General features: G+C 43.8%; 1 protein-coding gene across 1 annotated transcript; it reads right to left on the bottom strand.

Annotated features, from left to right (window-relative positions):
• Positions 1-5,646: 5,646 nt before the first annotated feature.
• Positions 5,647-12,456, bottom strand: tmem165 (transmembrane protein 165). The gene is made up of 6 exons (XM_036554188.1): positions 12,129-12,456; positions 8,943-9,168; positions 7,159-7,334; positions 6,865-7,044; positions 6,550-6,655; positions 5,647-6,368 (listed from the first exon to the last, which is right to left on the bottom strand). The coding sequence occupies exons 1-6, from the start codon at positions 12,258-12,260 to the stop codon at positions 6,292-6,294; spliced, it is 897 nt and encodes a 298-aa protein (XP_036410081.1). The 5' UTR covers positions 12,261-12,456; the 3' UTR covers positions 5,647-6,291.
• Between the last annotated feature and the right edge of the window lie 687 nt (positions 12,457-13,143).

Raw genomic sequence — 13,143 nt, 5'->3', positions numbered from 1 at the left:
CGCTCATATTCCCTCTCCCCTTCGTGTGGTTTTTTTTCTCATGCTGCCTGCGCAGCTGAGACCGTGACTGCAGCTGAGGCCAGCTGACATTCTCACTCTGACTGCGCAGCTGCTTTAGAGGGGTGAAGGATGGGGCTGCTTGTGTCAGATAATTATGGGTCAGGAAATATTTTTAAGAATGTCATGTGGATTCAACGTTATTGTACAGACACCTGTAAGATAATATGTAAATATCTGGACAAAACGAAAGAGAACTAATATTTTATATGATGCATGAAAAGTGTAATCTGTTATTTGCAGCTTTGAATTTTCCTTTTTGTAGGATTCTGAGAAAAAAGAAAACTAAAACGCTAAGACTTCCTTTCCCTCAGGCGTCTTCACCTGTACGGAGCAGATTGTGTCACAGTTTGTTTAATGGGGTGATCTGTCTTTTTGTAGAACTCCTGTCATAAACTTCAGAAAAAAACATATTTTTAAGAAATTTTTTAAATGTGTTCCAAAGAAACACAAAAAAATGGAAATATAAAAATTTAAGCTTAATGTGACAAAGTCAAATTTTAAATGTGTAAATAGGATGATTAGAAAGCTTTGCATGCTAATGTAGAGTTTACGGTAAAACTTTACTTGAAGCGAGTTGTTATGAAGTGGAGTAGCCATTCCTGTCCCTTTCACAGCTTCATCCTAATGATCTATAACACATGCCGTAAGATTCATAAGCATTCATAACTGTTTATCTGCAATGTATGTTTAAGATGAGTGACACTTGTCTCCTGTCTATCTGCCGGCACTGTCAGCGTCGGCTGTTGTGATCAGTTAGGAATGCTTATGATCAGTTATGAGCTTAATGAGGAATGAAGCATTATTGAGGTTATGCTACTGCAGTATGAATGGCTACATAATGCTGAATAACAAAACACTTCAAGTTCTCACCGACTTTATTCATCGGAGTGCCAAGTCAGTAGGATGTTAGTTTTAAGACTTAAAAAGTTTATAGCGGTCTTGATATTTTCAAAGAAAATTACCCTAACAGAGCGTTATATTAAAAGTAGTTTTAAATTTTAAAGTAAACAAGTACCTTGAAATACTAAACAGTATATTCCCTTTTGTAATTTTCAGTACATAATAATGCATTTGCACAATACGTCGTATACATATGCGTACACACACACACACACACACACTCATATCTCTGCTCGGTATGAATGGCCAACATGGCTCTGTATCCAGCATCTCTCCTCAGTGACCACGCCCACCATGCTATCTCCGCTCAGCAAAACTCTGGGACTGCTCATATGCTGCAGGGTGGATACATCTTGTGTTCGTTTTTACGTTAAAAAGTTGAGATTTTGTTAGATGTAGAGAGAATAAACAGATGCTTTCAGACTTATTGGAAGGAAGAAATCTGAAAGACATGGTGAGAAAGTGAGATTAGTTGCTGTGATGTTGAAGGACAGTTTATGCTCTGTCTCAGTGTTTTTCACCTTGATGGTAGACAGGATCTAGAGCCCAAACACAGGGAATTATGGGAGAAAGCTCAGGAGAGGGGGATATAGAGGAGAAACCAAAGCGTCTGGACCCTCAAACACAGGTGATGTGGTCGTACCTTTGGTGGTTTTCTCTGCAGCTGTGAAAGGGGTGGTTTCCCCTGCAGGCATTAGGGAGTGGTTTTATTGGCACTTTTAGAGTCATGATGATTGTGTCAGGAAAAAAAAAAGTCTGTGAGGTAATTATTTTGGCAGGAATTGTTTTGCCTTTTTCCAGTGAGTGACAATCATTTGGTCTGAAGTTGGAAGCACTTCTGTTTTACTCAAAATCTGAAACGTTGTATTTTGCCTTCTGTCTATAGTCTATTTTTGGGGAATTGTTTTTTACATACATAGATATCACCTCTATTGGCAGTGACCATGAGCATAACTAAGTTGTCTTTTTTTATTGTGAATGGATAGTCAGGACATGATGAGTGCTTTTAAGTTCATGTTTGGTGCGGGAAAATGTTTGGTACACAAAATAACACTACATACTCCACCAAGAGGCTTACTTACTTTCACCAGCTAGCGCAGTGCTTCTGGTCTTACCTGATTGCTCAGTAAACGAATTTACCTGACGGAAGGTTGGCAGCCTTCATTCCTGACTAACTCAGAATCGCATCTGTAAGGACAATTCTGCATGTGCACCTACCTCCTTCTGTGGGATGAGATGAGGAGGTCAGTGGATGAGCTTGATTCATTGTATATTATTCGTTTTTTTTTTTTTAATGGGGTCTGTTTATCTTAATGTTAAATTGAAGTGTTTTGTTGGTTGAACTTGAATGACGTAGTGAACCTAGCTGATGAAATTTTATCCATTTTGACTGTCGGGTTTCGGTAAACCGGTCGCCTGGTTTCAGTAACATTCTGGCTACTTCGTGCCGTGTTCCCTGGTGTCTGGCACGAGTCCGCTTACATTCATATCCGTTATGCTCAATCCACTGAGGCCTCTCAGCTCTCTCACCTCAAAGCTGCTTTGCGTTGTTGCTTTTGCAAATCCTGTTTTTCATGTTGCAACAACTGATCACTTGTGGTCAGGAACCCAGTCTTTTCTTCTCTGGAGCCAGGATGAAGAGCCAAAAAAAAAACTAAGAAAAAACAGTTCCCTACAGCACCCCCTGGAGACAGGACAGCAATAGGACATAGAGGAACTATAGCCCCAAAGTGCTTTGACACTCACCAGTCAAATGCGATCTTAGTGTGTCTTCCCTGACCAATTACACGTAATACTCAGATAGCCGAGATCCCTTCAGTTTGATTTGTGGTATGTTCGGTGTGCAGTTGAGGGATAGACTGCTCAGGTCTTGCTTTTATTTAAAAAAAAATATATATATATATATCATTTCAGTCAATTTTTAATGGACCAGTTTTATGAACACGCAGGGATGGATCCCCATGGTTTAGAGTGTGGATGCCCTGTGTCTCTAGCAACTTTAGTGTTGTTTTTTATTGCTGGAATCTATGCCAGTTAGATTACGCGTTGCCTTTCCACTCAGAAAACATACTTCAGTAAAGACAGTGAACTAATTGGCTCCTATTATTACAGAGGGAAAATGCTTCTCATTGAATGTGTACTGGTATGAATCCTGTAGTGTCCCCGAATGCAGTGTGCATGTCCATATTCAGAAACTTCAGAGGATTTCATACTTTTATTTAGAATGAAATATATATAAAAGGTATTTTATTTTTTTATGGCCAAGCCAGAATTATAAAATGAATAGATATATTATTAAATCTTTAGCTGAAAGACAGTCATTTCCGCAGGGAAGGGAGGGCTGTGAGGGTAGATATGTGTGTACGATAAAAACTCGTATCCGATGCTGAAGGAGTTAAACAAACTGTGACACAGAGAGAGGAGGAGCGCAGCCCGTTCCTCCGGAGTCCAGCATGAGTCGTAGATATTTTTATCATCACCTTCACTGCAGGTAGGGGGTGGGGCTAAAGCAGGCTGGGCGGGACGTTTGACACAGACCGTGTGCCGTCAGCATGTTCTCAAAGTTTCTGAGCTCAGCCTTTTCAGATCACAGAAGCGGCAACATGCTGCTGCCTCTCCTCGCATTTTTCAGATGGTTTGCAGATGTTGCAATTCCACAGAAGGTCCCCCTCAGGTTGGACAGTTCAACCACAGATTATCATGAGGAAAATTTATATCCGAATCCAAAGAGTCGTAACTAACGACAGGAAAAACAAACTAATCTTCTGAGAGAAGAAGGTGGAGCCTGAGGAAAGGAGAGTGTTGAATCATGTTATATGTTCTGTAGTTCTGATGTAAGCACTAGAAGTTCTGAATGTTTATCTGTGTTTTTCTGTATCATTTAATCTGTGTATAATGTTCTTCGCTTGGCTTGTGAAACACCAGCCTTTGTGCACATTGACCACAGAGCTGATGAGTCGGTCCCGTTTTCCTGGAATCTGGCAGAATCGGCTGAACAATTGAAATCCCGGCACCTTCTCATTTCAGAAAATGAACGGAGTCCTGGCTGGAAGTTCATTGTTTCATGGTGCTGTACAGTATCGCTCGAGTGTACTAAAGAGCAGTGCTTTCATGAGCTAAGCCCTACTTACATTAACAAAAACATAATGGAACCTTTTTAAGCAAACCTTGGGGTTTGCTCCCCTTATTAAATTTTGAAAATAAATGTAAAAAAATGTTAAAAAGATTTTGTTGTCAGTGTGGGAATTATCTGTTCGGTGTCAGAGAGACTAGAGGTCTGGCACCACTCACAATCCTGTTTATTAATAAACCACATTTTAATGGATTGCATTGATATAGTGCCTTTCGTGGATTTCAGAGTGCCTCTGACTGAGGGAGGAGAAACTCACCTCCGCTGTCCCTTGCCCACAGCACCCACCTGAGTGATGCCAGAACACTGCACACCACTGGAGGTGCTGAATGTGCCATTGTGAAGCTTAGCTTCATGTCATACCTCACAACAGGTCTGGTGACAAGTGATCTCCAAGCTGAGATAATATGCATCACAGCCAACCAGTCACAAGCAGCAAGTGGTCTTCCCTGTCAAATCAGCAGGCAGTGAGCCTTTCTCGTGGAATGTAGGGTTTGTTTCACTGGGTTGTGATCGGTGGTGAAAATGTTCCGCCCTGCGGTTCAGGACGGTATGTGCCTGCTTACAAGCAGCACAAACTCCAGCATCTGAGAAATTCAGCGAATGCCATCAGCTTTTAATGATCGATATATATATATATATTCACCACCCGGTCACTACACAGCTGTGATTTTGTGTAACTGCATACACAGGCTACACGTGTACTGTAGTGCTGTAAGCACACATTCAGGACACACATACGCTGAATGTCCTCTGCTGCTGTGATGTCAGCCAGATCCATGCGAAGGCAGTTTCTGATTTTGAACAAAAAGAGGTGAATAATTACCCTCATTGCCGACAGCCATCACAAACATGGCTGACATGGAGAAACTCCCTTCCCATCCAGAATCACCTGGAAAACTAGTGAGACTGACCTCAGAAGGGGACTGCTAAAAGGTCTGTTAAGTGTTTAGTGGCAAAACATTCACATTTCAGAAACTGAACCATAAAGAAGACATGATGCATGTCTTCTTTATGGTTCAGTGCTGCTAGCCATTCCTTATCTGGACAGGGCACAAACAACCACACAGGAATTTCTCCACAAGACACAGAACCACACAGTCAGCACTCGACCACGTGGTCGTGTTCAGGGTGATCTCCACCAGACACAGAACCACACGGTCATCTCTCCACCCTGAACATGACTGCAGTCATCTCTCCACCAGGCAGAGAAACCGGTGTGATTAGCCCTTTCAGGTGTACTGTCAAACTGGATTGGAACTAGAACTAGATTGGAAAAATTCTAGCTAACGTTAGCTTTGAGGAAACAGTGATTCAAAGTTGCAAAGTATAGCAAATGTGGCAGTGGAAACTATGAGAAGCTTAATAATGCTAATGAAAACATAATGAACCATGTAACGTAACACCCATGCTACATGGCATAAAAGTTACGTGCGAAAGGGTTAAAATGGGTGTTTTGCATAAATGGCCTGTCAGAACCATGCAAGCTCTGAATTGTCCAATCAGTGTTGATTCACACAGAGTGCAGTGGTGTCACGCAGGTACTGAGACTGGAACAGACTTTATTGAGTATTTACATCAATCAGGGCTTACAATCGTCTCTGTTCATTCAGCAAATGGCACACCAGCACACTTCCCGTCAAATACCGACGATGTCGTAACCTTGAACCCAGCAGTGTCGGAGATCCCTGATGTGTACAGTACGTGATCTAAAAACAATCTTAATCCTAAGAAAAATATCAATCTCTGAACTAATGTTAAATAAATACACACCACTGTCAGGGCCATCGCAACCACGGTTGCTTCCTGGAAAAGCCGGTCTGTGAATGATCTTGACGCTGTTGTTCCATCTATGAAACTTCCCGCAGCTTGTGGTCGAGGTGCTGTGGAACCGCAACGTTTAGCCTGTTCCGAGTGGTGTACAGGGAGGGGAAGTGTCTACCCCACAGCACAGGGACCAATAAGAGCGACCGATGGCTCTGAGTGACACGATTCAGATTGAGGAGGAGGGGTGGCTACCATGTCATGAAGACCACACAGAGGCAGTTTTTGCTTGCTCGCGTACATACTCCCTGTCTTCCACAGACACACTCTCTCACACACATACACACACACACGAGCCTGAGAGCATAACCTCCCCTATAATAAAACAGCTGAATTGTACATGTATTTACAAGTGAAACCCAAAGTCTTTTGTCCAATCAGAACCCGGCATCTGGCTTTATGAAGAGAGCAGAGAAGGCAAAGGCCAGGAACACCACGCCGCCGATGATGGTCACTGTGGGCAGGAAAGCACAGTCAGAGCCAGAGTAGCGTATTCACATCGCACCCACACCGTACTCACCATACTCACCACACTCACACCGTACTCACACTGTACTCACACCACACTCACACAGCATGGTTCTGTCTCTCCTAACAGCTTTTCGGCTCTGAGGGGAAGGTGGGGGAAGATTTACCAGTTCTGACGGAAATTTTCTGAGCGATCATCCTCCCTCCAATTACAGCCAGACCTGTGCACAGGCAGTGCCCCAGAGTCCCGCCCACTGCCACGCCAAATGGGTCCTGAGAAAGAGAGAGCTCACTAAACACACAGCCAACCACAGATGAGCAGCCATTCCGGCTCAGTCAGTTACAGACGCAGACGGCCATTCTGGCTCAGTCAGTCACAGATGCATGCAGCCATTCCAATCAGTCACAGACATAAGCAGCCATTCAGGCTCAGTCAGTCAGAGTTTGCGCCGTTTCGGCTGAGGGACAGTTTGGATCTTGACCTCTCTGGCTGCCAGGACGATGGTGGTGAGCTGCGAACGGTCACCCCACTCGGCGAGGAATGTGAGGGTGAGCGCCTGGATGAAGACGGGCGAGATGAAGCTCTGCCACTTCCTCTGGGGGACTGCACCTGACCCCGCCTCCACATCCACCGCCCCGTTCATCAGCTTCGAGCGCTGCAGCTGCAGGAGATAACAAATCAGCCAATCAGAGGAGAGAAGCCTCACAGGAGTGTCAAATGACAGAAACCAGTCTGAGGGTGTGTTTGTGTGTGTGTGCGCGTGGAGACAGTGCACCTCCTCGTCCTTCTTCTTGATTTCGGCCTGCACCTCCTCCAGCTCCTCCTGGCCCTCATCGGGACTCATCTTCAGCCCCTCCCGCAGCATGCGCACACCGAAGATGGCGAAGAGTGCTGTGGAAACGTAGTAGGTGTAGATCCTAGGGATGATGGTGGTGGCGTAGCCAAACAGCACTGCAGGGAGAACGGAGGAGTGAGCGGCACACACCAGCTCTGTCACTCTCAACATACATGCAGCCTCAAACACACACTCTTACACACAAACACAGTCACACACATATGCACACACGCATACACTAACTTTCTCATTCACTCACTTGTTCACCCATTTCACCTGGTCCCTTCAGAACCTCCAAAGTTCAGAGCAGAACAAAGACTTACAAAGAGCTACAGCACTGTCCAATTCTGCAGGTGTAACTGTATATTCCTGTGGCTTTTGCATGCATGAATCACCCACTGAAGGCTGTTTTAGGGTATTGGGGTGGTACTAATTAGTAGGGGTGGGGAAAAAAATTGATTCATGATATTGCGGTTTTTTATAGCACGATACTAAATATTGATACTTCTTCCCAGAATCGATACTTTCTGTGACGTCATATGCATAATAGTGGCGCTGCACTGCTGTATTGCTTTCACTGACAAATGTAAGCCAAGAGTGGCCGAGAATTCCACCAGGCCTGTAGCGGGTGCTTCTAAAAGCTTGGGCTGCTGATTACTGTGAAACGAATAAAAATAGTGCCAGAAAAATTGCAATAATCAATACTATCGAATCGCAATACTTGTAGAATCGCAATATATCGTAATCGCAATACGAATCGAATCGGCACCAAAGTATCGTGATAATATCGTATCGTGACAAAAGCATATTGTCCCAGCCCTACTAATTAGGGATGGGCGATATGGCAAAAATATCACATCATGAATTTTTCAGGCAGGATGACGATCCACAATCTTATCACGATTCTTTTTCATGTTGGTTTTTAAGACTATTTTGCAAGTTACTGAACAGTACAGCCAAACTAATTTCCCTACCATAAATCATGTAGCAAAAACTGGACGTTTTGAATTTTGTGTCGAATCTTGTCGCAGCATTCGGAGTACAGCCGTGGAATGGCTGTGTTGGAAAAATATTTGCAGCTGGGTATCTCGTACCCTGGATCAACTATTTTTAGCAGTCTTTTGAAACCCTCATTTTCCACGGTTTTTATGGGAATCATATCCTTGGGAAGGTAAAATGTCACTGCATCAGTTACCTCTTTCCAGCGCTTACTTGTCCTGTCATACGGAGTGCCCTTCTCAAACGCCTTCGTTATTAAGGTGTGTTTTAACCAAACACGACGCGAAATTTACAAGTGACGCAAATGCATGAAAAGTCAATGGCAGGACGCGAGTGGGCGGAGTTAATTGCAGTTTATTGGTGTGTCGAAACGGATTTGGCTGACAAAACAACTTTGGATGCGTGTATGAGCCATAGAACTACAACTGATAGAATATGCACATAGCATGATACTAACGATCTCTCTGTAAAGGCAGATTGTAGAGACATTTTAATCGTTCACAATCAAATATCGTCATATTGCACACCTCTAGTACTAATCACCCACTGAGGCCGTTCTGCGTGTGGGGTAATGGCTTGCCGCATCTAAATATTCATAAAGAGGAAAAGGCCAAATAAGGCAGATCCATAGCTAGTGAGACAACACAGGAACACTCCAATGCCAGCAGGGATGCCCAAGACTGACCCCCCCCCCCCCGGATGGAGCAGTGCCCAGCGCTACCCACCTGATAGACAGGTCATGAGGGCCAGTGCTAGCATGGCCCCCGCCAGCACGGTCAGTCGGTTGTAGCGCATTGCCATGATGGCGGCAATGAAGAAAGTCTTGTCGCCGAGCTCGGACACAATGATGACGGAGATGGAGGCCACAAAGGCATGGATGAAGCCCAGGTTCCCTGAGACGGGGGCCGTTTCGCTCAGAATGGGGCCCACAGGATGTGCTGAGGGGGCTTTCTGAGGGAGGGAGACACACACACACACACGGCTCACTGGCCAATCCCATCACAGCCTCTACACACTGCACCTTTTTCACAACCCTCATCACAGACCAAGCTAAACGACTGGACAAAGTCAGGGTGTCATAATGCCAGCGTTAAGGGAATGACATTAAGCTTTTATCAGGTTAATCTGTTTAATTATTTACGTTTTCCAAGTGTACCCTCAGATTAGTACAGTGGAACAGCAGCTTTCCTCAGCAGAGTAGGATTGTTGTGGACTTGCTGTATGGGGCCTTACGGACATCTTGCCATTCTGAAGCCTGGACTAACATGCAGATTTTGGGGTTGCTGGAGGTAAACAGGTTTCAGCACAACAAACTAGAGCTGCAATGCCACTGAGGCGGTCACTTACCTGCCCAGATCACTATCACTGTGAGCAAGAACACCTGAGGGTGGCGACTGTGGGAGGGGACAGGTGATTACCTTACTGTTTCAAACATGTCACTTGACCTTCAAACGTAGACAACTTTGTTCTGATGCCTGTTACAAGGAACACACCTCAGGTGTTTAGGGGGGTCTGGGGCGAAGCTGACCCTTTCTGCTGAAAAGTTTAACAAAACCTGAACATTCTTTAGGCCCAATCAGAAAGCTCTGTTCAGTTAGAAAGTGCTGCAGATCCTCTACTCAATTTAAGCACAACACGTTTATTTGCATTCATATTCAAAGCATCTTGAATGTCATGGTCCAACTCTTGTAAACCCAGACTGATTTTTAAGTATTTTACACCAATGAAACTCCAGTGAAAAGCACGGATCTCAAATGCTCAGTAAAGTGTCACCACCTCACAGGACACTCAGGAGGCATCAGAAGAACATTCTGGCAGATGCCTTTTTTTTTTTTTTTTTTTACATTTTTTACATTAGATGTTTTCTGTTTGGCCTCCATGTGCATTGAAATACAGTGGTTAGGCTAGGTGTCAAGCTAGATCACGTATTTCCCATTATCAGCTGGCTTGTAGGGACGTTGATGACAAGCTCCTATGTGTCATGAATTACCTGGATTGGCTTGTAATGGTTACATCGTTAAGTCTATTTTGCATATTAGAGCGCTACACAACCCCACACCATCAGTAGGAAACTGTTTTTACCGAATACACCCTTTCTCCGTTCTCGACTGATGTGGTGATGGTGTGTGTGGACGACCCTGAGCGTGAAGAGGCGTTTCCGAAGACAAGCCACAGTTCAAATTAGTTTTAGGAGTTGGGAGGTTGGCTAACCATAAGGGAAGACACAAACCACGGAAAGCCCTAAGCATTGCTGCTCATCCTTGTATAGTGAAAAGTTATCAAAATTCAACGTGACAATCACCGTATACAACAACCGATATGTGTGGATACATTTTCAACTTCATTCTCGGAAATAGTACCAAGACATTGGATTACATTGTAAGAGGGCGTTAACGTTAGCTAGCACGCTTTTTAAACCAGCTTTGGTAGAAAAAAAAGGAAGTGTGATGACAGACCGGTTGGCCAACTTGACAGCCGTAATTGAAGATATATTTTTCCTCTTTAAATTGCATAACGTTACTACTTCGCCAGCAAAGAAACGAGTCGATACCCTGTTCACATCAACCCATGACATTATAGCTAACCAACTAGCTGGCTAGCTAGTTGATCCTACAGTTGTTACATCTTTATGGCGGTCAGTTGTCCGATAATAACATAACTAAGTAGGTCATCAAATTAACCATAAAGCAAGTTATTAAAATGAACGTCTGCAAGTTTAAGGATTATGCAACGTAACGGTGTAAATTCGCGAGCTAACCGTTAGCTAGCTAGTACCACCAATGTGTAGGTCTGGAGCTACGTTCAGGGTGGTCAGGGAAGACTAGGTAACGTTAGTTAGTAATTGCTAACGGGAACCAACACGAATTCGAGCTGAGACTGATGCTTTAACCACTTTGTTTTTCGGATAATGTTAGGTAGATAAGCTTTTGTTTAAATGCTTAATCACGCAGAATACTAGCGATATAATTGTAAAGTACCTTTCAATTTAGACAATTTTGTAAGTAGGCGCTACCTAGCTAAGTTGGCTAACTACGCAACTGAAGCTAGATACTTAAAAAACACAACACTCTCTGCCATCCAAACCGTCAGCGTTACTTCCTGAAATTGAGTTGGACAGGTCTCATTTCCAGGGAGGACTGGGAACCGCAAGTTTACCCTCATTCATTTGATAAGCGCCATCACGAAGAGTCATGAAGTAATAACTGGTAACTCAAACTGGCGGGGGAATCCGTTTAGAGCGCCTGCATGTTTTAATAAAAATATCGATATTTGACGCCAAGGTATCGATAACGTATCGCAAGAAGTAGTAATAAGATATAATCACGTATCGATGTTTTGTCCCACAACTAATCAACTTATTCTGGAATTACTAAAGAGAGGCGACAAATAAAAGTTACATAGCTAGACAAGCTACCATGAAACAATTTCAACCAAAGACGAAGGCAAGGGGCTCTCAGGATTTCTCGCTTAGCCAGGCAGCTAACGCTAGCAACTAAACATTCGATGAAACCTTGGTGAGGACCTGGGTCGTTGTTTTAGACAGGCTTTGACGGATTTCACGCAGAATGGCCGTAAGTCATAAACACTTCATAAGTTTATTGTATTAAACATTATTAGCACGACGGTAGCAGGGAATCTAAGCACTACATCTACATGCAGCGGAACTGAGGATAAATGTTTAAGCCTGAAATGTTGAGCAAAGTCGGAACAAAACACGACGGATTAGCAGCTAGCGAACTTGCTGAAGGAAAACTGTTAGCTGATAGCCAGTTAGCTCGCCCTACTTGATGCATAGTAGCTAAATTAGGTTAGCTAGCTATATACACAAATTGTGGTCGGCTCCGCGTTGGATAATTAGCCATAACTCTGAGCGATCAGAGTCTAAGCAGGCACTTTCCCGATCTCCGCACCTCATGAGGCGGCTGCTCCGGCGCCGGTTTCTGCTCCTCTTGGATACCAGAGGCTCCGTCCAGCCGCGACGCGACCAGCAGCAGGGCCAGAATCACCGAACCCCGCAGCCTGGTGCTGGCCCGGGCGTTCATCTTACAGCCGGAGCGAGCGCTTCAAGGATCAAATAACACACAGATATCTAAACAGCTAATCAGCTATATGTACAATGCTTATGCGTATGTAAAACTAATTAGTTTGGCTAACTAGCTACGAATGCATGTTTAGCTCCGTAGCTAGTAGCTAGCGTTTCAAACTCCGTTCGTTTCCATAGGAGGGAGTTCGTCTCACATGAACTTGCTATCACAAGAAGTCCCACTTTCCTCTAAAGTTATTGGATAACTTTAGGGAAGACGTGTACATATTTGGTGACGTGATAAAAATACAGTCTTCTATTGGATAATTCGCCCGTCTTTCTAAACGTCATGAAAAATTTTCGGTTTACAGAGTAGGAAACAGGAAGTATCCCACAGGAAAGGGAAGAGAGTGGGTACGTGTGGGTCACGTGGCTGCAGAAGGCGATGGTGCGAGTCAGCAAAAACCTGATATCGTTTACAGTCAGTGTTGTGTTATAGATGTATATGAAAGTATGTAGTGTCACCAGTAATTAAAATAGCGTTACTGTAACTAATATAAAGTGACGCACGCGTGATTATGTCGCTCACTTATGTCTAAGTAGATAGGTTGAATTTATAGCTAAAAGTGACACGTATTAAACCTCACAGAATTTGAGCTTAGTCATTGTTTTCCCCGGTATCTCGATAATAACCATAAACACACCGTGGCCGGTCATGTTATCCGTCTGGGATGTGCCCATGGGGAGCAGGAAATGTTTTATTTATGCATGATGTACTGAAGACACACCCGCAAACGCATTTTAACCATGACAATGGTGGATCATCCTCAAAACCTTTTAAAAGGAAATGCAGCCTATATTTAACTTTAAGACGTAGTAAAAATTGTTTATATAGTTAGTTT

The sequence above is a fragment of the Megalops cyprinoides genome, chromosome 2, assembly GCF_013368585.1.
Source record: "Megalops cyprinoides isolate fMegCyp1 chromosome 2, fMegCyp1.pri, whole genome shotgun sequence".
NCBI classification, from domain to species: Eukaryota; Metazoa; Chordata; class Actinopteri; order Elopiformes; family Megalopidae; genus Megalops; species Megalops cyprinoides.
This window is presented reverse-complemented; position numbering and strand designations above follow the sequence as displayed.